The 27,842-nt window shown below is 41.6% G+C and overlaps 1 protein-coding gene across 3 annotated transcripts; it reads left to right on the top strand.

The window, feature by feature from the left end:
• On the top strand, positions 1 to 23,659 carry smarca4a (SWI/SNF related BAF chromatin remodeling complex subunit ATPase 4a). Of its 3 annotated transcripts, XM_032588434.1 has the most exons (34): positions 1 to 119; positions 2,100 to 2,363; positions 2,514 to 2,646; positions 5,689 to 6,159; positions 6,843 to 6,941; positions 7,197 to 7,452; positions 8,261 to 8,387; positions 8,467 to 8,640; positions 9,779 to 9,952; positions 10,029 to 10,196; positions 10,275 to 10,325; positions 10,413 to 10,543; positions 11,685 to 11,751; positions 11,838 to 11,950; positions 12,041 to 12,188; positions 12,265 to 12,428; positions 12,516 to 12,582; positions 12,666 to 12,776; positions 13,779 to 14,021; positions 14,855 to 14,968; positions 15,075 to 15,182; positions 15,949 to 16,035; positions 16,115 to 16,161; positions 16,255 to 16,421; positions 17,370 to 17,533; positions 18,415 to 18,642; positions 20,147 to 20,224; positions 20,315 to 20,533; positions 20,619 to 20,878; positions 21,591 to 21,696; positions 21,787 to 21,888; positions 21,962 to 22,094; positions 22,187 to 22,326; positions 22,987 to 23,659. In XM_032588434.1, the coding sequence occupies exons 2-34, from the start codon at positions 2,142 to 2,144 to the stop codon at positions 23,017 to 23,019; spliced, it is 4,905 nt and encodes a 1,634-aa protein (XP_032444325.1). In that variant the 5' UTR covers positions 1 to 119; positions 2,100 to 2,141; the 3' UTR covers positions 23,020 to 23,659. The 3 variants fall into 3 exon arrangements, with proteins under 3 accessions (XP_032444325.1, XP_032444326.1, XP_032444327.1); XM_032588435.1 differs by lacking the exon at positions 1 to 119 and having other exon boundaries at positions 2,142 to 2,363; positions 10,278 to 10,325; XM_032588436.1 differs by lacking the exons at positions 1 to 119; positions 2,100 to 2,363; positions 2,514 to 2,646; ... (1 more) ...; positions 6,843 to 6,941; positions 7,197 to 7,452 and adding an exon at positions 7,465 to 7,604.
• Positions 23,660 to 27,842: the final 4,183 nt, after the last annotated feature.

Raw genomic sequence — 27,842 nt, 5'->3', positions numbered from 1 at the left:
GGGAGGGGGGTTGTAGGAAAAAAACCGACCGGGTAGGTCGCTCTTTGTTTCTGGTTAGGGGGAAAACCAAAAGACGCTGCCTCCGGTCAGAACCCAAATATCAACATTCAAACTCTCGTGTAAGTACTTTAAGTCTTTCCGTCTGCATGAGGACACTTTTAGCCACGTTTTAGTGCTTTTGTTTGGGTTTACTTTAGCTTTAGTGGGGGGGTTTTCTAGAGAGAAAAAGCCCGACCGACATTACAGTGGCGCGGCAGAGTGCAATGAATGAAAATTGGTTTAGGAGAAGAACGGAGCGGCGAGCCAAGAGTACGGGAGGCGCGTTGGATCAATCAGCTCCCACAATGAGTGATGCTCCAACTTTTCACGTGTCGCCGCACCGCATCAAATATATCAACAAAAAAACCATCGTTTTTCTTACTTTTTTTGGCCTGGCACAGCATGGCCGGGGAAGGCTAGCCGAACTAGCTCGCTAGCATGTTAGCAGTCGCCAGCTTCTGATGTGTTGCTTCAGAGTTTTTTTTTTGGTAAATTGTTCTGAGTCGGGCGGTGTTTTTGTAGCTTCTGTGATATTTAAACACTTATTTTTGACTGAACTAGGTGTACCGTTGGTATAAATAAGCTGGTTGAACATTTAGTCAATGCTGAGGTTCAGACAAAGGGTTTAAATAGTGTCGGTGTAACCTTATCTGTTAAAGCCGGCTAGGCCTGGCTAACATTAGCAATGTCTGAAACAGTTTAAATGGGTGAAAACAGGCACCGACTCGTCCATGTAGACACAGCAACAACACAAGAGGGGATTTTTCTCGACTTTATTTCTTAAACTCGTAAGTTTGTAGCTTATTTGGATAAAAATATGGCCCCTTAGTTTGTTCGCCTATTGTTGTGTTGCACAAAGGGACATTTAAATAACTTCTGTCACATTTCCTTTAATCCTGAACTTGTAGATTCATCTGCGTTGCCCCAGCAACTGTCCACCTGTCAGGTTTACAGTTACGGAGACGTTTAGAAACTGACGCGGCCCTATTAAAAACACAAACCATCTCCATTTATGTTTACAATAAATCTAAAGCTAAGTGTTAAAGATGTGTGGATTATTCTTTAGGAGTGTGCCGGAAAAAAAATACTTAACACAGAGTATTCTAAAATGTATATCTGGAGAAACTTTGAGTAGGAAAGAATCAGCCTGTTGGTAACAGGGTTCCTGTGAAGATGGATTTTTTTATTTTTTTTTTACAGCGTTTTCCAGGTGTGGAGAAGTATGGGAAAAATAGAGCCATTTAGAGATTTTATTCCCTATTTGTATGATTTTAAAAATCCCTCTTTAGACCTGCCAGTTTATACATCTGCCTGTTTCCGTCCCTCCAATCTTTGTATTCAGAACCTGCAGAAATACCTACCATAAATTCAGAAAGAAAATTTCTGTTTATTCTTCAATAATGACTAAAAAGCAACAGAGAATGTTAGAATTTTGAAGAAACGTCTTGTGTCTATTTTAAACGTCATGTAAAAGTGACCTTTTTTAGCTTTACAACATGCTATATTGTTATTCCCTCATCAAAAACGTACCTGTAGTGTTTCCTTAAGTGTTTCATGCATGTTTGAGAAATTCTTGAATCTCCCCGTGACAAACGTTCACCTGTGCAAAACAGCAGGGTGGACTGAGCTCCTTCAGACTAGCCAGCTGCAATTAGCAAACACCTGGAGGAACTGCACATCTGCTGAGCTCATTATAGGAGCTACTTCTCAGTGAAATGCTGATTTAAAACGTTGTTAAAGGGTTAATAGAGGTTTGATGCTGAGATGACTTTCTGAAGATGGAGTTTCATAAAGAATAGGAGCTTCTTAAAGAGACAGAGGCCCAATTTAAAGTGTCAAATTACAAAGTCAAATTTATTTCAAGTAATATTTGATATATATAGCATTTTTACACTAACTGCTACTTGATTATCCTTGTAAAATGGCAGCATGTGCCCAGAAAATACATAATAAGAGACTAAATGGATGCCTTAGTGCTGTTATTTTTACGCTCCACTATATTAATAATCTCGATAAACCTTTTTTGTTTTTAGTCACTCTAATCTTATCTTCTTCTCTAGGGGTACAAATTTCCGCTGCGCATTTCCAGCTCCTCTTGAGAGATGTCGACCCCCGACCCACCGATGGGAGGGACGCCGCGGCCCGGTCCCTCCCCGGGCCCGGGACCATCTCCAGGAGGCATAATGGGCCCCAGCCCCGGGCCCTCGCCGGGCTCGGCCCACAGCATGATGGGGCCCAGCCCAGGGCCGGCCGGCTCTGGCCACCCCCACCCCCCACAGGGACCCTCAGGATATCCTCAGGACAACATGCACCAGATGCACAAAGTATAAATGATTTCTTTTTTTTTTTAAACAATAGTTTTTTTCTTTTCCTAGTGTTTTTTAAAACCCACTTCTATGTCATTAATAATGTTAAACTCTCAGTTAAATTCTCAGTTGATAATTTCCGTCTTTATGTCTGAATATCTGGCACAGCCAATGGACCCCATGCACGATAAGGGGATGCCTGATGACCCTCGCTATGGTCAGATGAAGGGTATGGGCATGAGGCCTGGTGGACACAGCGGCATGGGACCGCCCCCCAGCCCAATGGACCAACATTCCCAGGGTAACTCATCTCCCTCTATTAGTTTCTCATTAGCTATATATATATATATATATATATCAGTGACGTGCAGTCAGGGGAGGCAATGGAAAAATATAATGATAAAATAATTTATATTGCTATTTTCACCCTGTAGTTTGTACTATAAAGTACCTATTTTTCATTTAGCTTAACCAATTTTGCTTATTTTTTCTTCAAAATTGTTGAATTTTCGCATTTTCCCCATTCAAATCCTCGGAAGCGCAGCTGGTGAGGCAGCAGTGAGTTGAGCCTCACCTGGGATTGATCAACCTCTCTAACTGCACTGGCTGCCACTCTATGAGAGCATGCTCCTCCTGTCTGTACGTCGGCAATAAAATGGCTAAAAAACATTTAATATATGAACTGACTTTCCATAATTTAGCTTATGTATATAATGTACAGTGTTTTTTGTCACCAACTGTTTGTGTAACGTGATTCGTGTGCTGAGTAGCGATCAGAAACGGCAGAGAACAGATTCGAGGTGAGGCAGGCAGTTCTCCTGCCTCATGGCAGGGGGCGCTCATGATCCCAGACATTGTGACTCCACAACTGCAGAGTAAGAGACAGTAACAGCGAGCTAGAAATACAGTAGAGTCAAGTGCAGCGATATATTTAGAGTTTTCTCCTCTTACCGCATCAATCACTTATTAATAATCACAAAATAAACACTAAGCCTAAAACCATACGACTGCAACAGACTGAATGTTTTGCTCTTTGTGTGGGAAATATTTCAGTGTTTTTTTAGGGGTGGTGTTGTCAGTTGCTATGGCAACAAATCTGTGTGTAGCCTGGCCAATGCAGAGAGCGAGAAAGAAGTGGTTTTGAGTTGCACTTTAACGATCTTTCTCTTTGCCGTGGATCACAGCACGAAATTAATATCTATATGTCCAAGTTTCATTGAGTTAACGGAATTATTCTACGGCGGCAGCGCGGCTATGGATGACATGTATGTATTGTCTTTTTGCCCTGCAGCTTTGTCCACATGCGCAAAATTTCCTTATGTAAACAATAACATGCAGGTCGGAAGGTATCAATTTTTTATCCGCGAGTATCGATACGATAAACCATACGGGTCTACAGGCTTATACCCTCTTTTTAACATGTCTGGTTTGTTTGGCTCCTGAGTGGGGAGATCACTGTTGAAACTTTGAGTTTTATGTCAAATCCACATGAATTAAATGACAGAAACTAATTTTCTCACTGCATCTTTGATTCATTTTGTCCAGCTGTAGACTGTTGGACTCCGTCCAATCAGAGTTGGGTATTGTGCAGTTGGCGCTTTTAATCAGTTTTCAGTTAATTAAATCCAAGTCTATGAAACACAAAATGTCACTAAAATCACTCTGTCCTTCTAAAGTCTTCCAGAAAATCGCAAAAGGGCATTGAATCGTATTGAATTGTACTGTTTGCCAAATATCGTGATACATATTGTATCGTGATCAGAATGTTGTGTATTGCATCGTGAGATTACTGTATCGTTACACCCCTAATGTATATTTATGTGTGTGTAAGTAAACACAATCACGGTTTCCCCCCGCAAGTTTCTAGTTTAGATCATTGTGTGGTTTGATTTTTACATCGGAGGGAGTATGAAACAATATCTGCTCTTCATCCTGCCAACCTGTATCAAGGAGAAACAGGCGCTTTAGAGTGTGTGGGCGTGTTCGTGCGTGTGTGGACCCATCCGACCTGTTTCTCCTCCTCTGCCGGTGTGGATTTGGCAGAGAGGAGGAGTGTTTTATGGGCTTTAGCTTTCAGGAAACAACAAGCACAGATGCATCTACAGTGCCTTGCTAAAGTATTCACAGCCCCTGAGTTTATCTTAGCACAATCACAAACCCTTCATGTGTTTTATTGAGATTTTCTGTGATAATTGTGGAAACATCTAGTAACCTTCTCGGAAAAATCTGAAAAGCTAGGCGTTATAAAACAAGTTTTGTTCCTGTTACCATAAGCTACCAAAATTCCATTTAGCATCGTTTCTATTTCATTTTTGTATTTTTTTTTTATGTCGTCTTTTATGGTTTTTAATATTTTAAACTATTGAGCTTTTAGAATTGTGTTATGTTTATTGTTGTGTCGATGCAAAGCTTCCTGTCAGGCCTTTGCATTTCCATGTTTCTGGTTCTTGTGTATATGTGACGCACAAGCAACATCCGCTAACGTCGATGGACGACACAGCTGTTTTTCTTCACTCACTGGAGGTTCATTTCTGCTTCGAAAACTGATTTGATTGGACGCTGAAAAAGACCATCATTGTGTTCAAGTCGTGTCAAAAGGAGTTAGTCTAACCTAAACTAGCAACTTAATGCGAAACGTGTAGCTGCAGCACAAACATCACCAATGCTAATGTCAACATCCACAGTCCACATTTCTAAAGAAGTTCCATGAATGATCAGGGGTTTGAACACCTGAAAGCACCAATCTGATGGCTGAATAACCTAAATAATACATGGAAAACATTAAATATCTTTGTTGTTGAGCTCGTTTGTCTATTTATCCAATAATTTAGCAGCAAAAATAGTCTTTCAATTGAGAATGTTGCTTATTTTGTCTATATGGTTTTCAATTGAAAACCATTAATTAGAGACCCTGAAATTAACTCAATTAAAAAGTTTAATAGAGTCCGACTACTCATTTTTAATGGTTTCATAATGATAATTTACAATGTGATGATCCGAAACATAAAATCCCAATAAGTGGCATTGAAATTTGTGACTGTGATATGATGAAATGTGAACAAGCTCAATATATTTTCAGTGTTTTGTCTTTTGGACTTCCACACTGAAGAGGAAAGAAACGGGATTTAACAGTTTAGAGTTTCAAATGTTTTAAAGTTTGGACCTGAATAGAGTTATCTTGTTCTTTTTAAAATGTAAAATTCAACTCAACAATATTTTATTTGTCCCAAAGAGGAAACTAAATGTTTTTGTAACTCAAATAAATTCAAAAGCGAAAGTTCCTCTTTATTTTTTTCTCTGACATCTCATTCAAGTCTCTCCCCCGCCTTGTCACTGTTGCTAGGATACCCCTCTCCGTTGGGCGGCTCGGAGCACGCGCCCAGCCCCGTCCCGGCCAATGGCCCCCCCTCCGGCCCCGGAGCCGGTCCCATGGAGGGCAGCGGGGACCCCGCCCAGAGCATGGGCCAACCCAACCGGGCCGGGCCCCCGGGTCCCAGTGGGCCACCGGGGCCGGGGGTCGTACCGGGCGCCGCCGGCGGACCCACCCCTTTCAACCAGAACCAGCTGCACCAACTCAGGGCCCAGATCATGGCTTACAAGATGCTGGCGCGCAATCACCCGATCCCAGAGCACCTGCAGCTGGCTGTGCAGGGCAAGAGGCCCATGCCTGGGATGCAGCAGCAGCAGCCGCCCCCCATGCCCAACATGCCGCCCTCCGCCGGGCCTGGGGGCGGCCCACCTGCGGGGCCGGGATCAGGACCAGGACCAGTACCAGTACCGGGACCAGCTCAGACCAACTACAACAGACCTCATGGTGAGTGAAGGAAGACCAACACAAGATACGGTATTTATTTAGTAACAGGGAAACTTTGAACCCAAATGGTTATTTTTAGATTTATTATTGGAGGCGCACCGATCCGATATCAATATCTGTATCGGTCCTGATATTGAAAGTAATTCTATGATCAGGTATTGGCGACTAAGTGTCAAATCCAAAAGGGCAGAACTATTCAGTCTAATTCTATGCTTTGTGGTCTGATCGACGTCATGCTTTATTCCCGCATGAATAAATTCCCCCATTGCATTTGAACCATTTGAAAGAAGGTTTATTGCAGTTGTTTTTGTTAAAGTAAATACAAAAGTATTTACTTTACACTGGTTGTTCTACTCCTAACTGCACTGACCGAACAAATGAAAGTTGTTTTTATAAGTTTGACCAAGCTTTTGAAGGTTTTGGTGTATTTAAATGTGACGTACTGGTGCAGAGTTAGCAAATACATTTGCAACTCAGTGCATTTATGTCTGTGTTTATAAAAAAAAGAAAAAAAGAAAGGAAACGTTTTAAGTAAATTCAGCTGATTTTCTGTAATAGGTTGGTATCGGCCAATGCTAAAGCGCAGTTATTGGTATCGAAAGTGAAAAAAGTGGATCGGTGCATCTTTACTGATTATCTATAAAAATGAAGGTAAATATTGTATTTTTTTTTTCTTATTTTAGGGATGGTAGGTCCCAACATGGCGCCACCCGGACCCGCAGGAGTTCCTCCTGCTATGCAAGGCCAGCCTGCCAACGGACCACCCAAATCATGGCCTGAAGGTAAACCCGCTCATAGCTCCAAATGTTTGAATGTTTTTATTATTTACTTATTCCTCTGCATTTCTGTGACAAAACAGGTCGATGCTTCTCAGGGATCTACATTCAGTTAGAAAACAATAGTTAAAAGCGAAGATTTAAGAAAAAAAACTGGACACAAAAACGTGAAAAACAACTACGATAATGTCCCGTTTACAATCTAAAATAGATCACGATTCAGTTCATGAGCTAAAATAAAAATTAATTCTTCCTTTCCAGGACCAATGGTGAACGCCGCTGCCCCATCCAATCCTCCCCAGAAGTTGATTCCCCCCCAGCCCACCGGCAGACCCTCACCCGCCCCGCCGTCCGTGCCTCCAGCTGCCTCCCCAGTGATGCCCCCGCAGACGCAGTCGCCGGGGCAACCGGCGCAGCTCCCTCCCATGATGCTGCACCAGAAGCAGAACCGCATCACGCCTATCCAGAAGCCCCACGGGCTGGACCCGGTGGAGATCCTCCAGGAGAGAGAGTACAGGTGAGGAGGGCGGAGGGGCCGATATGGAGCAGCACAACTCCCATGTCGTCCTCATGGCTGTGGCACAAAGAAGACCCTGTTGAGCTTGACTCTTGTCTGGCATTGTGAAGAGACATGAGAGGTGTAGGACATGTGGGAGGCTCCGGCCGCAGGTGAAATACCGCTACTCTTATCGGGTTTTTTTCACTTTTTTTCCAAGCATTCCTCTATCATTGGATATTTCTATTAGGAGTGAACTGGATCGTCTCTAAGCAAACAGACTACACAGTAACACCTTCTGAGTCGGCATGCTAGTTATGTTGTATGACTGCTTGTTATGAAGGTTATTTTAAGCCGTTCTAAGAACGACGCGCAGCAACAGAATTCACCACAGAACAAAGCAGAGAAACGCTTGAAAAGCTCTTCACTGATGTTCCAGAGCCAACACGTCATATTTAAAGGTTCTTTAAGCTTTGCTTGTATTTAAAATGTGATTTTGTTCGAACAGATTTAGGCAGAAGTTTTGTGAATAAAGTTGTGCTCGAGTCAAAAAGTAAGGCGCTAAAAAGACCTGCGACTCGTACTGAACACATGGTGTCGCTGTAGAGAAGGTGATAACATCTGCACAGCAGGAATATGCAGAACAGGAAGTACACTTCTAAGAGACAAAATAAAGTTTAGTAAATGTAGGATCGTCCAGGATTACTGTCCAAATCATGGAGGGTTCTAAAAGTCTTAAGTTTAGAGACTTTTATAATGCAATGGAAAGTTTGGGCCTTCATTGTTGTACCGAAAATGAAAAAAATGAGCTGGTGCTTCTTTGTTACAGGCTACAAGCTCGTATTGTTCACCGCATCCAGGAGCTGGAGCATCTGCCTGGCTCACTTGCCGGTGATCTGAGGACAAAGGCCACCATCGAGCTCAAGGCTCTGAGGCTGCTTACGTTCCAGAGACAGGTACACCGTTACAATACTGGCTTTATCATCATGATTAGTTTCTAGCAAGTTATTTAATTTTTTTTTTTTTTGCCTACAGCTGCGTCAAGAGGTGGTGGCTTGCATGCGTCGGGACACAGCTTTGGAAACCGCCCTGAACGCCAAAGCCTACAAGCGCAGCAAGCGTCAGTCTCTACGAGAGGCCCGGATCACAGAGAAGCTGGAGAAACAGCAGAAGATCGAACAAGAGCGAAAGCGTCGCCAGAAACACCAGGTAGAGAAGCTTTCATCAATTAATGCCGGAGCTGCTGCATGTTTATAGGCACAGCTACAAGAAGAAGCTACAAAGAAGTTGGATGTGAGGCTGATTAAATAATGAAAAATGGGAAAACAATTTAAAGAGGTTTAGACTTTATATGGAGTCTGGACAAATGGCAGAGTTTAAAGTCAAGTTCTAGACAACTGTGGAAAAAGAACAGATTGGAATTTCTGGCATCTATCCGTTGAGCTATCTATTCATCTGATCTGTCTCATCTATGTACCAGCTAGCTAGTTATATATATCGATCTAGCTGGCTAGCTATCTTCTTGCCTAGCTAGCAGTCTATCTGGTTAGCCATTTGTCCGGATAGCATAGTCGCTGTTTATCTGGACAACTTCTGACTGCTTATTTATCTACCTGGTCAGTTGGCTAGCTGTCTATCTGGTTAAGTAGCTAGCCAGCTATATGTTTGTTTCTCTGGAAATCTAGCTATATATCTTTCGACATAGCTATCTATCTAGCTCTCTGGCTGGCTAGTTAACTGTCTTTCCGGCTAGCAGTCTATTTGGTTAGCTATATATTTGAGTATATATCTATCTGGCTACTAGACAGCTAGTATGCTGTCTATCTAACTAGCATACTAGCTATGTATTTATCTGGTTAGGATACTAGCTAACTATCTGGCTTTCTATCTGGTTAGCATACTAGCTAACTATCTGGCTAGCATACTAGCTAAGTCTATGGCTATGTATCTGGTTAGCATACTAGCTAAGTAAATGGCTAGAATACTAGCTATGTATCTGGTTAGCATACTAGCTAAGTAAATGGCTAGAATACTAGCTATGTATCTGGTTAGCATACTAGCTAAGTATATGGCTAGAATACTAGCTATGTATCTGGTCAGCATACTAGCTAAGTAAATGGCTAGAATACTAGCTATGTATCTGGTTAGCATACTAGCTAAGTATATGGCTAGAATACTAGCTATGTATCTGGTTAGCATACTAGCTAAGTAAATGGCTAGAATACTAGCTATGTATCTGGCTGGCTAGCAATCAAAAACATATGAAAACTCTGGGATTTTAAGTCTGATGGCGGTCATGATGAATCTTTATGAACCATTGGATTGGTTTGTGCCTTTCTCCTGACAGGAATACCTCAACAGCATCCTGCAGCATGCCAAGGACTTTAAAGAATACCACCGCTCCATCACAGCCAAGATCCAGAAGGCCACCAAGGCTGTGACTACCTATCACGCCAACACCGAGCGTGAGCAGAAGAAGGAGAATGAGCGCATCGAAAAGGAGAGAATGCGGAGGCTGATGGTGAGACTTTTTTTTTTTACCAAACACCTGATGGTCCGATAAGTCCGAGTTGAGCTCACTCTGAACATTCCCCCAGGCTGAGGATGAGGAGGGCTACCGGAAGCTCATCGACCAGAAGAAAGACAAACGCCTGGCCTACCTACTGCAGCAGACCGACGAATACGTGGCCAACCTCACCGAGTTGGTGCGCGCCCACAAGGCGGCACAAGCTCTCAAGGAGAAGAAAAAGAAGAAAAAAAAGAAGGTTAATGTCGCCTCTGGCAATGTCTGAACTTTGAGGTTGTGATATTGTTTCTCACAATGATTCTGTGTTTGTTTTAAGAAGCCAGACGCCATTGAAGGCGGTGCGCCTGCTATGGGACCTGATGGAGAGGTGAGCTTAGAGGAAAATCTTTGTTTGTTCCCAATGGGCCACCGTCTCCAAGCTCAGCGTTTTGATTCTTCTTCTCTCTGCTACTAGCCTCTAGACGAAACCAGTCAGATGAGCGACCTGCCGGTGAAGGTCATCCACGTGGACAGCGGAAAGATCCTGACAGGCGTCGAGGCACCTAAGGCTGGCCAGTTGGAAGCCTGGTTGGAAATGAACCCTGGGTAATTATCATGGCGCGCTTGCTTTCTAAAAAAAAAAAAAAAAAAGGCAAACTTTTTATGATTATGTCTCATTTCAGTTTTCTTTCCAAGGTGTATGACACAATATTTCCTCATATGTAAACACACTAGAAGATAAAATAAGTACAGGATTATGACCACCAATGTGGGCTTTCTGATTGTAAAGAAAATGGGATATTTTAGGTTTCCAAGGAAACCACCGATTTTTTTTCTTGATTTTTTCCCCCATGACCAGCGAGTCACTGACTGAAAATTTCATCAAGATTTTTCACATTCATTAATTCATCGCAAACCAGCCAAGTAATGCTAATCTAAAAATATTTGTTTTAACTTTTTGAAAAATGAGATTGCAGTTTTAGCAAAAGCTCAAAATATAATTTCCGAAATGCAGACGCCTGTTAGAGAAAAGAAATAAACAGACATGCAGTAATCAGGTTTGTCCTTCCAAGACAGATTCCCAGGATTATTTGAGGTGTGACATACTTATTAATTCATATCTACGGTATTAAACATACATAATACATAAATCAATAGTAGAATATTGATGAAAAGTCCACTTTATTACTCAGTGAAACATTACATAGATTAATTACACACAGACCGATGTTTGACGGCTTTTTTTTCCTTCTAATTATGATGATTTTCCACTTTCAGGCAATGAAAACACATTTAAAATTTGAATATTAAGAAACCCCAATTCTTTAATGTTCAAATTAAAATTCGAATTTTAGTTGTAATAAAACATGAATGCGTACCTGCTTTAAGGTCATTTTCAAATGGTCCCTTTAAACTGAAAAACTGGCCTCACCTTGAACGCATACGATGGCAGACATTAGAATAAAAGATATAAAAGAAAATCGGGAATTGGAATTGGTTTGTTGCATTTCTGATAAATGCTTTTGAATCTGATGTTGTTTACACAAAAGCATCAGTTTATTGTAATCTGTCTACATAACAAATGTTTGGTGGGTTGAGCTCCGAAACTGGCCGAAGGGTTTTCAGTTTGGACGTATTCAGTGACCAGCTGCGGAAATTTTGGCTGATTGATCGGCTCATCGGTTCTTATCAGATCCGTTTGCTTTTGCGTTCGCTTTAATAACGGAACGTTGCGCGTTCCCTGCAGCTACGAAGTGGCGCCGCGTTCAGACAGCGAGGACAGCGGTTCAGAAGACGAAGAGGAGGAAGATGAGGTGCGTACTCTTTGCCTCCAAATAAAACACAGTAAAAGGCGTTCGCTCCTGGTGCTAACGTTTTAAAAAAAAAAACATGTTGCCAGGACGACGCAGAGGACCAGCCTCAGCCTACGACAGCTCCAACCGAGGAGAAGAAGAAGATTCCAGACCCCGACAGCGAAGACGTTTCGGAAGTTGACGTTCAGCACATCATAGAGTAACTGCTAACGTTTAGCTCCGCCTCCTCCGGCTCATTTCCACGCGTCGACGACTCGCTTTTCACTCGAGCTGCTGTTTTCTCCCCCAGGCACGCCAAGCAGGACGTTGACGACGAATACGGCAGCGCCAGCTTCAACCGAGGCCTGCAGTCGTACTACGCCGTGGCACACGCCGTCACCGAGAAAGTGGACAAGCAGTCCTCTCTGATGGTCAACGGGATGCTCAAGCAGTACCAGGTAAGGTGTCTGCCGCCGACCGCAACGCTGCGGATTTAAAAAACGGTTGGGCGGGGCTAACTGTGCCGACTGTCAGATTAAAGGTCTGGAGTGGCTGGTGTCGCTTTACAACAACAACCTGAACGGCATCCTGGCCGACGAGATGGGCCTGGGGAAGACCATCCAGACCATCGCCCTCATCACGTACCTCATGGAGCTCAAGCGCATCAACGGGCCCTTCCTCATCATCGTACCGCTCTCGTAAGTCACGGTGTGACCAGATTAACGTTTCATGGGTGACGACTGTCCAGGTGACTCTTCCCAACAGAAAGCAATCTCTTGTTTCAGGACTTTATCGAACTGGGTGTACGAGTTTGACAAATGGGCCCCGTCAGTGGTGAAAGTCTCCTACAAGGTAAGGCGTTGCTCGGTTACCATTTCCTCCGCCTCGTGAACGGTTCTAGTTTTGTTTCCTGAACGCGTTCCGGTCCCTTCCAGGGCTCCCCGCAGGCTCGCCGCTCGTTTGTTCCCATCCTGCGGAGCGGGAAGTTCAACGTTCTGCTCACCACGTACGAGTACATCATCAAAGACAAGCAGATCTTAGCCAAGGTAACGGAAATCTGTTAATTTACACCATCCTGCAAAGTTATTCAGTAGAATAGCGCAAGGCAGTGTTCAATTTTCTAGATTTTTTTTTATTTTATTTTGTTTTAACAAAGTAGCATTTAAAAAGTGTGGACTGTATTTGTATCCAGTCTCTAATAGCATGTAGAAGCAGCTCTGACTGAAAGTCTTTTAGTTTGTGTCTCTACTAGTTTGTTCCGTCTGCAAACTGATAGTTCTGTTCATTTTACTACGTAAAGTAGCCGGAGCTCAATCTGATTGGTTGGAGACCGCCTGTAAACATAAATTAGCAATTTATGTTTACTAGGCCTGTACTTTGATTAGGCCGTTCTAGCACATGACCTATATCACTATTGTAGCTCTGGTTGTGTGTTTGTTAGTCATCAGGTTCTCTGAAGTATTTGGAGAAAACAAACCAGACTGCGATTAGCTAACCTGTTCCTCCTAAAGCACTCAGAGCGTGTTCGCGTCCTCAAAGGGTCTTTAAAAGTCTTAAATTCAGGTGTCGAAAATGAAATCCTTAAAATGCTGGTTTCCCCCAGAAAACTTGCTAAGCTCATCGGTAGGAGCGCGAGGGCGCTCTACCCCTCTAAGAGGTGGAGGCCCAGCTGCAAGAGAAGGTAATCATAGAAACATGAAAACACATAGAAAACCTGTTACTTATTTATTTTTTTATGTCCCCTTTTGGCTCGCTGTGTTTTTGAGTTAAAAAATGTTTAAAGTTGACAGGAAATCTGAAAATATCACCTGATAATTATGTGTTATTGGAAGACTGGAGGATTAATGCCTAAACACCAACTATAAAAAAAGACAAGCAAAAGTAAATTGAAACCTTTAAACAGAATTTTTGTAATAATAATAACAGTGATTTTGAGTCCAGAGCCAATAAATGTGGATTTTCACACTTGCAGCACTTTGTACAGATTCATGACGTTGAAATCTGAAGGTTACGAACCGCTCTGCTCTGACATCATCGTTCCCCCGCAGATCCGCTGGAAGTACATGATCGTGGACGAGGGCCACCGCATGAAGAACCACCACTGCAAGCTGACGCAGGTCCTGAACACGCACTACCTGGCGCCGCGGCGCCTCCTGCTGACGGGGACGCCGCTGCAGAACAAGCTGCCTGAGCTCTGGGCCCTGCTCAACTTCCTGCTGCCCACCATCTTCAAGAGCTGCAGCACCTTCGAGCAGTGGTTCAACGCTCCGTTCGCCATGACCGGGGAAAAGGTCGGTCAGGTTTATCAACCTTTAACACGCCATGGCCCCCCGACAGCATTAGCCTCTGGCTGGGGACCCCCTTTGAAAACCTGCCGACTATTCTACAAAATATATGAAGAAACATCAACTTTGAATGTTTTTTAGTCTCTATTCAATAGTTATTACATTCATTTAGCATAAATGCTAACCCATCCAGGATGGGGACCAATTAATCAAACACTCACGAACCACCCAGCTTGAAACTGACCTCGCATTAACACAACGTCTTAATATACACAACCTGAAATGATCTCAACACATTTTTTGAATAAACTACTTTTAAGTTAAGAGCAGATCTGTGTGCTGGTGAAATCTTATCGTTACAAAAACAAAAAGTTCTGCAATTCATCCTGCGAAACTGAAAAATATTCCTGCAGATGTGAGTTTCTCCGATCGTATAAGAACTTCTGACGTTGTTTTCTTTCCACCTTCAGCTTTTCTTTTGAGTGACACGCTCACTTATGACTATTATTTTTGTAAACGCAACTATTTGGTAAGCCAGTTGAACGCTTTGAGCTCATATTGCAGCAAATAGTAATTATTGTTATAATTATTATAAAATAATTATTGCTTGTTTCACCAGTTATGAAACAAGCAATAAACGTTACATTTTGCCAAATTCCATCATCGCGCAAACACGCGTATCAAATTTGTTGATCAATGTTCCATTTACTACTAAACAAAGGAAACTCTAAACATTTAGTTTCTAGCTTTTATTTAAAGGAATTCTGCGTTTTGGAAGCCTGTTCCAGATTAGTAGAGCGTATGAAAAGCTAATCCAGCACCAATAAATGTCCACAAAGGTGGACCTGAACGAAGAGGAGACCATCCTGATCATCCGACGTCTGCACAAGGTGCTCCGCCCGTTCCTGCTGCGCCGGCTTAAGAAAGAGGTGGAGGCCCAGCTGCCAGAGAAGGTAACCATAGGAACATGAAAACACATAGAAAACCTGTTATTGAGAGGTTTTTTATGTTCTAATACGTGTATTGTTTTTTTTAATCTCCCCTCATCGGTCGCCGCAGGTGGAGTACGTGATCAAGTGCGACATGTCGGCTCTGCAGAGAGTTCTGTACCGCCACATGCAGGCTAAAGGCGTTCTGCTGACCGACGGCTCGGAAAAAGACAAGAAGGTAACGCCATCGTTGTGTAAAGAAATTGAAAATACAGGGTTTGTACTTGAAATCCTTAAAAATGCTTCAATTTTAGTTTGTTTAGTTTGTTCTGCATAAAGTTCTCGGAAGTGCTTCGTATTCCAACGGCAAGGTTTTGTAATAAAGTCCAATTTAAAGCCTAAATTTGTAAAAGCGTTACAGTTGAAAACAAATGTTTTCATACACCTGATAAAAAGAGGGTTTTTTTCCTCACTGATTGAAGTTAAATCAGTCTAAAATGTTCTTGTTTTAGATTACTTCTATTTTCTAAATGTCAGAAAACATGGTGAGCATTTTTATCTTATATTTGAATATTTATTATTCTTAATGGCTCATTCAGATATTGATCTGTTCACTTGAAATAAAGGTTATTTTGAGTTAAAGCGCATTTTATTGTTATTTTGTTCTCACATCGGTCAGGTGTTTGAGAGCATTTTCAAAACATAAAGTTTTGTTATATTATAGTGTATTTTGCTGAAGTCTACCACAAGACGTTATTGATAACAGTAATAACTAATATCAAACAATAGCGAATTGAAACAGTTTTTTTTCTTTAGATCATTTATTGTTTTAGGTGCTGGAAAAGTTTGAAAACTTAACTGGAAAATGCTTGAAAAGTGTTTGGATTTTACCGCGGGGAAAAATGTTCACACCCTGAAATAGAACTAAAATGATATTTTTTTTTAATTTAGGAGATATTTAGCAAACTACAGATTTCATTTGTGTTTTTTTTAAATGTTTTTAGGGTAAAGGCGGGACGAAGACCCTGATGAACACCATCATGCAGCTGAGGAAGATTTGCAACCACCCCTACATGTTCCAGCACATCGAGGCATGAAGCTGCAGAAACGGCGACGATCCGTAAACACACCGACGTTTCTGGAATACTAAAGTTTACATTTTATTCGTAGGAGTCCTTTTCCGAGCACCTCGGCTTTTCCGGAGGAATCGTGACTGGGTATTTACAACTACACTCTCATTCCTTCTTCATGAATGTGTACGTGTATATATGACAACTGACTGTTTTTATTGTTGTTTGTCTTTTTGTTAGCCCTGATCTGTACCGTGCCTCGGGCAAGTTCGAGCTGCTGGATCGCATCCTGCCCAAGCTGAGAGCCACCAAACACAAAGTGCTGCTTTTCTGCCAGATGACGTCGCTCATGACCATCATGGAGGACTACTTCGGTTACCGCAATTTCAAATACCTGCGTTTGGATGGTAAAAAAAAAAACTTTATGTGCAAAAATAAACCTGTGACATCAAAAGGTTTGTTTTTGTTTTTATGAATTCAATCAAAAAAAAAAATCATAATACAAAGATTTATTAAATATAGATCAATACAGTTTGAACATTGATTTGAGTGAACAGGCCTTACAGGTATTGAAAATCAAAATTCAGTTCCTCAGATACTTAACTATTAATTTGAATTAAGATCATTTTTATTTTAAAACTGACTATAGATTGTGTTATGAAATGCATGATCATTGGGAAACTGAAAGGTCATTGTGTTCTGCAGCCAGTGAAATTGATAGAAAGTTGAGAGGAAGGAAAAAATGTGGCAGAAAGCTAAGGTGAGAGTCCGTAACACCCAAGAAGCGCTACACCACATTAATACAGTATTTTGTTTTTGTTTTTATGGTTCTGTACTATGCTGGAACAAAATAGTGTTATTAATTTTATTTTTATTATTATTACTTCATTCATTCAAACGGAGCCCTGACCTAGTATTGGTTGGTTATGCTGTATGCAAATACTTTTCAAAATTTCTGGATTAAAATTCTTCAAAATAAAATTTCAATCTGAACTAAACATGTCACTTTTTAAGTATATGAGTGCATATGGGATTATTTTTAGCTTTACTTACTCTAGTAAATTAACCGTATTATCTTTAGATTTATTCAAATAAAATGTAATAAATAAGATAAATGTAATGTGGCTTGAAATCACTTTTCTCTGTGATCCTTACCCGGATTAGTGTGAAAATCATTAGATAAAACACAATTGGGGAAAATCAAAGAGAAAAGAATAAAGCTGAAGTGATAAAAACTATGAGAAATAGCTGAAAATATTCAGAACAATGTTCCTTTATCAGCCCTATGTTGGAATTTGGATGTTTTTTTTGTTTTTTTTTTTGTCTCCAACATGTTTTTATTTCTGGCCCCTAAGGAACCACCAAAGCAGAAGACCGCGGCATGTTGCTGAAAACCTTCAACGACCCGGCCTCGGAGTACTTTGTGTTCTTGCTGAGCACCAGGGCAGGAGGCCTGGGGCTGAACTTGCAGTCTGCCGACACCGTCATCATCTTCGACAGCGACTGGAACCCTCACCAGGTGAAGCACAGGACCGCAGAATCACAGGAAGCGGTCTAAACCAATCATTCTGCTCTGCAACAGCAATAACCGCTGGAGAAGATGGTGTAATACAGGGCTGTAGCGATACACTAATCTCACGATAATATTCTGCTCACGATACAATTTGTATCACGGTATTCTGGAAACAATATGATTCGATATGATTCAATACATTTTTAAGATTTTCTGAAAGATTTTAGAGGGACAGAAGGATTTTGGTGACATTTTGTGACTGATCCATAGACTGGGATTGAATTAATTGGACTGATGGTGTAATACTGGTGTAATAAATGTTGTGTGGCTTTGTGTATATGGTTATGCAGAAAAGGAAACTTTTTTGTCTTATTCACTTATATTAGATAATGTAATTTATCTATTTCATTATTTAATTAATTGTAACTGGTTGTTTCATGTGATTTTTAATGTACATGTGCAACTGGGTAAAAAATGTCATGTTTGATAGCTGTCATTTAATTCATGTGGATTTGACATAAAACTCAAAGTAGAATTTAATGTATCAATACTCGCAGATGAAAAATTTTTAATTTCTGAGGAAAAAAATCCAGAAATATTGTGGAATCAATAAAATTACACAGCTCTAGTGTAATAATAATAATAATAACCAAGATGTTTTTGGTATGAGAGGCCTCTGACTGTTGCTGCATGACAACCTCATGACATGCTAACAGCTCAATATTCAGGCTGCAGAGGCGATATTTGATAGCAACAAGTCCAGGATGACACAATCAGTTGTTAGCTAACAATGCTAATCCAAGGCTCCATTTTTAAACCTCTCTTGTTCCGACTTCAAGTTTTTTCTCGTGTCTGAACCGATGTTCTTCTTTGCTCTTTCGTCACAGGACCTTCAGGCTCAAGACAGAGCGCACCGCATCGGGCAGCAAAACGAGGTGCGCGTGCTCCGCCTTTGCACCGTCAACAGCGTGGAGGAGAAGATCCTGGCGGCGGCCAAGTACAAGCTGAACGTGGACCAGAAGGTCATCCAAGCCGGCATGTTCGACCAGAAGTCCTCCGGCTGCGAGCGGCGGGCCTTCCTGCAGGCCATCCTGGAGCACGAGGAGCAGGACGAGGTCAGGAACTGGTCTTTACCGCGAGGAGTCTGTTCATCCCTAAAAAGTCTTAATGAGTCTGAAGTTCATGTATCTATCTAAGGGAGGCCTGACGTGATAACAAATTTTGCCAGATGACAAATTGTCCCAGCAATTATTGCGATAAACGATAATATTGTCATTTTGACACCATTTTCAAGTGTTATAACAATGGCATAATAACAAATGTTTGCCCTCTCAAAGACTATTTATTATGGTTAAACTTTGTGAAGAACACTTAATTCTGAAATTTTAAGATATTTTAAATATCTAAAATCAATAAATAAAATGGAAATAAAAACCAAATGCAACTGAAATCATAAATAAAATGAATTATAACATCTTTGTAAGCAATATTTTAATTGAAAATATATTATGATGTGAACTTACATTTAATTTATCAAGCAATTAATGGATAAATTGCTTATTGCGACAGGCTTAATCTAAAGTTAAAGCTTTAAAAAGTCTTAAGTTTATGTAGTTAAAATCAAGGCCTTAAAATCTCTTAAATCCATTTAAAAATATAGAAGTTGGCCTTAAATTTGCTAATCACAGGTCTTAAATTTAGTCCTGGAAGGACTATTTACACACATACAGTACAGACCAAAAGTTTGGACACACCTTTCTAATTCAATGGGTTTTCTTTATTTTCATGACTATTTATAAGGCAAGAAATCCCACTTATTAACCTGACAGGGCACACCTATGAAGTGAAAACCATTTCAGGTGACTACCTCTTGAAGCCCATCAAGAAAATGCAGAGTGTGTGCAAAGCAGTAATCACAGCAAAAGGTTGCTACTTTGAAGAAACTAGAATATAAGGGGTATTTTCAGTTGTTTTACACTTTTTTGTTTAGTGCATATTTCCACATGTGTTATTCATAGTTTTGATGCCTTCAGTGTGAATCTACAATGTCAATAGTCATGAAAATAAAGGAAACTCATTGAATTAAAAGGTGTGTCCAAACTTTTGGTCTGTACTGTATATTGCATGCATGTTATTTTTCTCACTGGACTTTTCTGTCAGGAAAACATTTGAGTTGTGTGCAGACATCTTCTGTCCATTCTGTAGCTCGAGCTGCTTGGGGTTAGCATTAATTAGCTTCTAGTTAGCTGGTCAGTTGCTAGCTAGCTTTTTTATGTCAATCATGTGTGTTGGATTCGACACGCAGGGAGTAACAAACACAGCTAACTAGCTGCTAATATACCCTTGCTAACTAGATAGATAGCTTTTTTTTGTGTGAAGAGTGCATTTATTATCAGTTTGCTGCTTCCTTCTCTTGCCGTACCATGAGGTTCTATGTGCATATTTGTCAAAAATTCTTGGTCTTACTACTGTATACAATACGTGATTTTCTGTTGTGATAAAGATCTTACGTTTCATTCATAACGGTTTTGAAAGCGTCTTAAAGAGCCTTAAGTTTGAGTTGGTGAAACGTGCAGAAGCCCTGTGCGAGAAATGAAAGAAAAATCCTTTTCCTTGCAGGAGGAGGACGAGGTGCCAGACGATGAGACCGTCAATCAGATGATTGCAAGAAGTGAAGAAGAGTTTGAGCTTTTCATGGTAAGTTTAGTTTCTTTTTCTTTTCCTTTTCCGGAGTTAGTCACTGATATTTGCGGAGTTGGATTCTAATCTGTCCCGTTTGGTTGGCAGCGAATGGACCTGGACAGGCGCCGCGAGGACGCCCGCAACCCCAAGAGGAAGCCGCGCCTGATGGAGGAGGACGACATGCCAGGCTGGATCTTGAAGGACGACGCCGAGGTGGAGAGGCTGACCTGCGAGGAGGAGGAGGAGAAGATGTTCGGCCGCGGCTCCCGTCAGCGCAAGGAGGTGGACTACAGCGACTCGCTGACCGAGAAGCAGTGGCTCAAGGTGGGACAGAGCGGGGGAAAACCTCCGAGGGTTTAGACCGGGTTTGGAGGCGACCTTCTGACTCACCGCTCTCCTCCTTCTTTAGGCCATAGAAGAAGGAAACCTGGAGGACATAGAGGAGGAGGTGCGGCACAAAAAGACGACCAGGAAGCGCAAGAGAGAGCGCGACCACGACAGCAGCCCGGCCACGCCCAGCTCCAGCCACCGCGGGCGGGACAAGGACGACAGCGGGAAGAAGGCCAAGAAGCGCGGCCGGCCGCCGGCAGAGAAGCTCTCCCCCAACCCGCCGTCCCTCACCAAGAAGATGAAGAAGACCGTCGACGCCGTCGTCAAATACAAGGACGGGTAAGACCGGCGGAACGCCACCGAGTCAGAGGAGGCCTCATGGTTGTTACCGCCGTTCACGCGGTCAAGTACTTGGAGCTCAGAACTAGAACAGCTGCAAAAAAATTACATGATGAATTAAAACAAGCTCAATAATTTCCATTTGCTTGATTTATGTTTTTTTTTCTTTTCCCTTTTTCCACAAAAACTGGATGATAAAAGTCTTCAGTCTGGTGCTTTGGTCTCAGCTAGAGCTTTTTTTTGAAGGAGAGTTTTGTTTACAGAGACTTTATGATTCATTTTATTTGTTGTTTCTGTTGTTTTGTTTATTTCTTTTTAAAATGGCTTCCAGTTCCAGTGTTAAATATTCACTACAATTTAAAGTTCGTTGATCTCTGAGAATCTGTTCTTGTGTTAGTATGCAATATATTACCTGAAAATGGTCTCAAATCAACAATATTATCGTTTATTGCGATAACTTCTGGGACAGGATTTATCGCGACATGTCTAGTCAAAACCAGGATTTTTGTGACCGTTTTCAATCTCCAGTTGTTCAGGTTTCAGGTCTACAGATTTCTCTAGAAGAACAATAATTAAGAAAGTAAATTACAACATGATCCACAAGTTATTTGGCCGACACCCTTCGCCAAATTCTGTCTGTTTTTGGTCCCGACCGACGCAGACCGGTCGTTTTCCACCCTTTAGGCTGAAGCTCTGCTCTTCCTCCCTGCAGGAATGGCCGCCAGCTGAGCGAAGTCTTCATCCAGCTGCCGTCTCGGAAGGAGCTGCCGGAGTACTACGAGCTGATCCGCAAGCCGGTGGACTTCAAGAAGATCAAGGTGAGGAAGAAACTCGGAACGGCTTCGCGTTTCCCTCCTCTTCGCTCCTCTTTCCCATTCACTCTCTCCGCTCCTCCCTGCTGCCCTCAGGAGCGGATCCGCAGTCACAAGTACCGCAACCTCAACGACCTGGAGAAGGACGTGATGCTGCTGTGTCAGAACGCCCAGACCTTTAACCTGGAGGGCTCTCTGGTGAGATCCGTCGCAAACCCGCCCGACTCGTTTTCCCGTCCCGATTTAAAAGCGTCAACGGCGACTCTTCCAGATCTACGAGGACTCCATCGTGCTCCAGTCTGTCTTCACCAGCGTGAGGCAGAAGATCGAGAAAGACGACGAGAGCGAGGGAGAGGAGAGCGAGGAGGAGGAGGAGGAGATGGACGAAGGCTCCGAGTCTGAATGTGAGGATGAGAGAGAGAGAGAGAGAGAGCAGACGTAAAGCACCGATTTGTTTTGTTTTTTTCTTCACGACTTCGTGTTTTCTCCCCGTCAGCTCGATCGGTGAAGGTGAAGATCAAGCTGAGCCGGAAGGACAAGGGCGACCGAGGGGGCAAAGGTCAGAGGCGGAGGGGCCGCGGCTCCCGGGCCAAACCCGTCGTCAGCGACGACGACAGCGAGGACGAGCAGGAGGAGGTGAGGGAGACGCTGGAGACCGGGTTAACCTGATCTGGATAAGAGAGGGAAAAGAAAATGGAGGACAGGAAACTATTCTCAGAGTCAATGTCCTTCTTGTCCTTCCTCCATGTTTTTTTCTTTCCTCCTCCTCTCTTTGATTCTTTTCTCCCATTTTTCATTCCTTTCTGCACTTTTTTCTCGTATCCTTCAATCCTTCTTATCATCTGTTCTTCATTGTCCTTCAATCTTTCCTTCATTCGTTCTAATCGTCTTTCTTTTGTTTCTTTTCTCTTTCTGACCTTTTCTTTTGTTTGTTCTTACTTTCTTTCTCTTTCTTTTTTCTTCTTTCTTTACTCCTTTTTCTTTCTTTCCATATCAGCCTTTCTCTCTCTTTGTTCCTTTCTTTTGCCTCTCTTTGTTCTCTCTCTTTCCTTGTGTCTTTTTTTTTTCTTTTTGCATTGTTCTCTTCCTTTCTGTCCTTCATTCTTTAGGCCCTTCTTCCTTTCTTCCTTGTTCAAATATCTGCTGTAAATGTACAGGAAGTCGTCATGTTTCCATCTCAAAACTGTAGGAATGTGAGTGAGGACATGCAGGAACCTTGTTTTGTAGTTTAACATAAACCTCTGTGTTTAGATAGTTTTGTATGGAAAGCAGTAAATGCCTGGTTTCTCTCTGCAGGAGCGTTCAGCCAGCGGCAGTGAGGATGATTGAAGTGAACCCCGTCGCTTCACTTGACTTTATATTTCACTAGACGCAGCAGGGAGGCGGCCAGAGGAGAGAACTAGTTTTACCTAGACGGGCTGATTTTTAGTGTCACAGTCAGCATTTAAGTACACCATTAATTAAAAAAGGAAAAAATGAACGCTATGAACCATCTATTTCATATTTAAACCATGTCCCATAATGAAATGGTAGTGTCTTTTTTTTTTTTTTTTTTTTTCCTGTAAGTGGAACCTTGACAGAGCCTGAGTCATCATGGACAGATCGCGGGCAAACAAAGCAGCTGTGGTTTTGTTGTTTCTTTTTTTTTTTTTTATTATTATTATTATTTTTTTAATTATGATTCAAAGTGACATACATTTTTTGTCTTTGTCGAGACAAAGTGTACTGCATTCCTCGAAGTCCCTTTTGGATGCATGTTTTGTGGCAACGCGCCTGGATGTGTCTTCGCTGTGCTTTAATTTAACGACGAGGACGGGAACGCGGTACGTCCCGCCGCCGCCGCCGCCGCCGCCTCCTCCCGCTCAGGTCACATTCAGTTAAAGGGGAGAGGTGGACGGGGGGGACAGGACCTTTTTCTCGTGTCACTGTCACTGGATTCCATAAAGTACAATAAAGACATCTCAATTCATTCGTTGTCGTTGTTACGCCTGATCCGTTGCGTCGCTCTGTCGTCTTCAGAAATCACCGGATGGAATTTAAAGGTGGTTAAGAGAACATCAGTGAATGAACCACAACTTTTTTTTTTTCCTTTCTTGTGAAGCATATGTTGGGGGGGCAGGCGGAGAACAAACCAAGACCAATATTAAAATAAAATTGTTATTGGAAATAAAACAAAGACTACAATCCAACAGCATTTTTAAAAGGCAGTATTTTGTGTTTTCTGGTCATAGTCCCATCTTGGAGCGCAATAAAGTGACTGTTACCTTCAACTGTTGTAAAAAAATTTTATATATCAAATGTGTAAAAAAGCCTATTAGGGCCATTATAGGTAGAAAAAAAACCCCACAAAAGACTTTAATTTTCTGGGGGAAAAAACGTGGAAATTTCCGAGTTTGAAAAGTTTAACATTTTTGCTCTATAGTTTTGGAGCAACGATTAAAAAGACCTGAGCTTCGCCCTGGTTTTTGATACATACAGACTTGTCCCTGCATTGACTCCATCTGTCCGCTAGGAGGCCCCAGGAGAGCGTGCGATAGCGTCCTCAAAGCTTCTACGGTCTTCCGCCTTTTTCTCAGTCATTCTTCACTTTTAACTGCAGGCTCAGTTACTTTGTGTTGAAAGAGGACTCCTGTCTCTCAACCCCAGTTCTCAGCTGAGTCCTGTGGACTTCATTTCTGTCACACGCAAAGAACAAACCCGCTGGAGCTGATGTGAAAATGCTGGTGCCTTCTCTTCCGACCAGTTCAAGTCCCGTTTTCCTAACACTTTTGTGAAAAATATTTAGTCTCTGCGTTTCCATTGACTATTAATTGCGCAATTTGACATTTTGAAAATAAGTTCACTTAATGGACACACCACAATTTTTTAAAAAATAATGTGTTTTTCTTAGTTTTGTCTCTAAGGTGAGGTTTTTCTTTTTCTTATTTTGTTTTGTGGAGGGGGTCGCCAATATCGAAGTTGGCTTATTGGAAGCGCTTTTCGCGACATAACAGTCACGTGATCAACGACCGGATGTTGTCACTGGCACAAACTACTAAGAAGACGACGACAGGAAGTTGTAGGAGAATGATGGCGCTACATGATTTTTAATGACATCGTGTGAACAAACTTATTCACGTTTGATTTTAATTCCTCTTCAGTGGAAACACAGCATATTTATTTATTTATTTTAAGATTAGCAGAATATTGGCAAAGTTTTGTGCACATTTGTAATGGAAACGAAGCTTCTGCTGTGTGGAATATACATATTTTACACAAATACCTTCATGTAATGAGATATATCATCTGAACTTCACGTCAACCAGATTCACTGCGGTTGGCGGGAGCCGAAGTCTGATATTTTCCGGTGAACAATAACCGTCTGTCCCATTGCATAAGGAAAATGTTTAAACGTGATTTATGATGGCCTCATTTTCAAAACCTAAAAACCAGACAGTTTGGGGGTGTGTCCTCTTTTTGAGAGCCACTGTATTTATTTTTAGAACTTATAATTTTGACCATGTGTGGGCGGAGGGGGAAAAATGGAGGAAAAATTCATAATAATGTCCCAACTTGTTTGATTCTCGCTTCTAAAAGCCTCTACAAATGGTCGGATTGCATCATTAAAAACCATCAATTAATTTAAATGCCGTAATTATAACTGCGTCGAGCGACGCCACAGTTCAACTGACAGGCTGAACTTTCCAGAAAAAAGAAAAAAAAAAAAACAGAATCTTGCTGGGAATTTTTCCTCCCCTCACACACCCACACGCTCCTCTCCTTGCCACATGCCTCGGCACTTGAACAAACACAGAGCCGGGTCTGCAGAGTGTCTGAGGCGGTTTCAAGGAACCTCAACTCAACAAGAAAGACGCTCAGTTCATCGCCACAACTCAGACACTTTCAACACACACCCCGCCGTCGCTTCTGTCATTTGGATTTGGGCTTTTCTCCCTTCGCTTTCTGTAATTCTATTTGGATTATGTATTTATTTTTTATATGTATGTATTGTTTACACTTCTCACCTTTTGCTTATTTTCTATAGATGAATGAGCCCAATTCATTACAAAAAAATTCTAAATCTTACCAAGTAATGAAATAAGACAGAACATACTTAAAAGTAACTTTTCTGCAAGACATACGAGCTTGATTTAAGTCGATTCCTTAATGTTGATTAAAAATTACTAGCTCCATTGGAAGACTATTTCACTTCTAACAATTTTTCAGGATTGTAAGTGAAATAATCTACCAATGGAAAGAGTACGTTTTCCCCAAATTTAAGAAATGATTCATTTAAAACATGAAAATGTACTTATAAGTTAGTTTTGTCTTATTTCAAGTTTGCAAAGATATTTGTTCCAAAAACTAGACCTACAATGCTCAGTAATACTTTGTCTTTTTGCAGTGAAACAATGATTATTTTTTTATTATATGTGTATTTTCTCATTAGTTTTACATCCTAATGAAGCGGTCAAGCTGCTGATCTCTAATGAATCTGCAGAAACCGCTACTGAATCAAAGAGTTTTTGCTTTCGCTGTTTTGGCCGCCATGCACCATCTTGTAAATGAATGAATAACTTCACATTTTCTTTGATTACGGGGTTAACGACACAGTTTTGCTTTTTCCAACTGACTGTGATGTAAAAGCGAAATTCCCACCGTGGGAGCGCCGGAGGGACCTGGCAGAACCTGATTTGACGCTCACAGTTGGCAGTCACTAAAAAAAAAAACCCGTTAGGCCACAACAATGGATCCTCAAACGTCGGTGACCCCGCTGACCCCGCCTGTTAACGGTTTGCTCACCTTGAGGAGGAGCGAGGACGTCGGTTGCAGCAGCAGCAGCAGCAGGAGGGCGTGCCGCTCCGAAGCCCTGCGTCCCGAAAACGTCTTTATCGTTTTGTTTAAGTTTAAAACCGGAAACAAAAAGTCAGGGATGTGCATCTGTACGATGCGGCGTTGTGAAAATTGTAGACCGTTTTTGGGGATTTTAGAAGGTCAAACAAACTTTTGCAAAGCTGACAAAGTCATTTACCTCATAAGCCTATAGATTAGAAGACAGAAATAGGGTGAGTTGATCGGCTAATTTGATGCATGCAGCGTTCCTCTGAGGTTTATCATAAATTAGTTTGGTTACCTCAGAGTAAATTGTGTCTACTGGTTTGTCTGTGAGGTGAATCTCTTACTCTCGTGATTCATTTACCTCTGAAGTCATAACTTTGATCCTGTAATGACATCGAACCCAATTTGACCGAGTTCCAGTTATTTGAAAATCTGTTGCATTAGCTAACCAGGCTAATGGCTACTAGCAATGCAAGCTGGCGATTGTTTTTACATTTTGTCTGTATTTTTGCACTTTTAGTGAGTATAGCAGCAAATTTACTGAAGAAGATTATATAGAGCTGTCTCTGAAAGACGTAATTTGATACAAAGTGCCTGTGCTTCATACGTAAAGCAGCCATGTTGGATTTTGAGGTCAACGTTGGTGAGAAACCAACTTTTCTCCAATTGAATTACAAACTCTGGGGAAACTTTCTCTTTGTTTTTCTGACTTTAAGCTCGGAAAACTCAACTTATAAATCGGTTAGAATACAGGTATACTATATCCTGTCAAAATGTTGCAAAAATTTGAATACAGCTTGGACATTTTTGCATTTTGTCCCAAACTTCAATGTAGTTCACTGAATCGACCAACACAATTAGCATCATTAAATTGAAATGAAGTTCAAAAAGTTGCTTACAAAGACAAATACTAAACGGTTGAATGTCGTCACCGTCCTAAAATAACGACCCAGATCTTTTTTTCTTTTTTATTCCCCCCTAAAACATTGTTTGGAAAGACGATTCTTGCCAAAATCACATTCGTGGGCCTCTTGAAGAAAATCCAGTCAAGAAATTTCATTCTATTCAATGGTTGGATTGGTCCAGTCAAAGTCCAGGCTTATAGCCAATCGAGAATCTGTGAGAATATGAATTGCCATGTGGAATTTTCAACTATAGCTCCAGCAAAAACCTTGTCCTGCTTTCCCTTCTTAACCATTTTCCTCCTTGACCCCCAGTAACATTTCCACTCAGTCCAGATTCCCAGCTGCCTCTCGGATCACAGGCCCAAAGCTTCGCCTCCAGTGAATGAAACCCAATGTCTCCAGGTTAAATTACGCAGTAAAACGCTATTG

Source organism: Xiphophorus hellerii, chromosome 16 (genome assembly GCF_003331165.1).
Source record: "Xiphophorus hellerii strain 12219 chromosome 16, Xiphophorus_hellerii-4.1, whole genome shotgun sequence".
NCBI lineage: Eukaryota > Metazoa > Chordata > Actinopteri > Cyprinodontiformes > Poeciliidae > Xiphophorus > Xiphophorus hellerii.
Note: the sequence above shows the minus strand (reverse complement) of the source record. Positions and strands in the feature narration are given on the sequence as shown.

Bases quoted from the DNA above. Each gene is read 5' to 3' on its own strand.
- smarca4a (XM_032588434.1), top strand. From the start codon at position 2,142: ATGTCGACCCCCGACCCACCGATGGGAGGGACGCCGCGGCCCGGTCCC. The intron at 11,951-12,040 runs GTAACTGCTAAC...TTTCTCCCCCAG, and splicing joins GACGTTCAGCACATCATAGA to GCACGCCAAGCAGGACGTTG. The intron at 12,429-12,515 runs GTAAGTCACGGT...CTCTTGTTTCAG, and splicing joins CTCATCATCGTACCGCTCTC to GACTTTATCGAACTGGGTGT.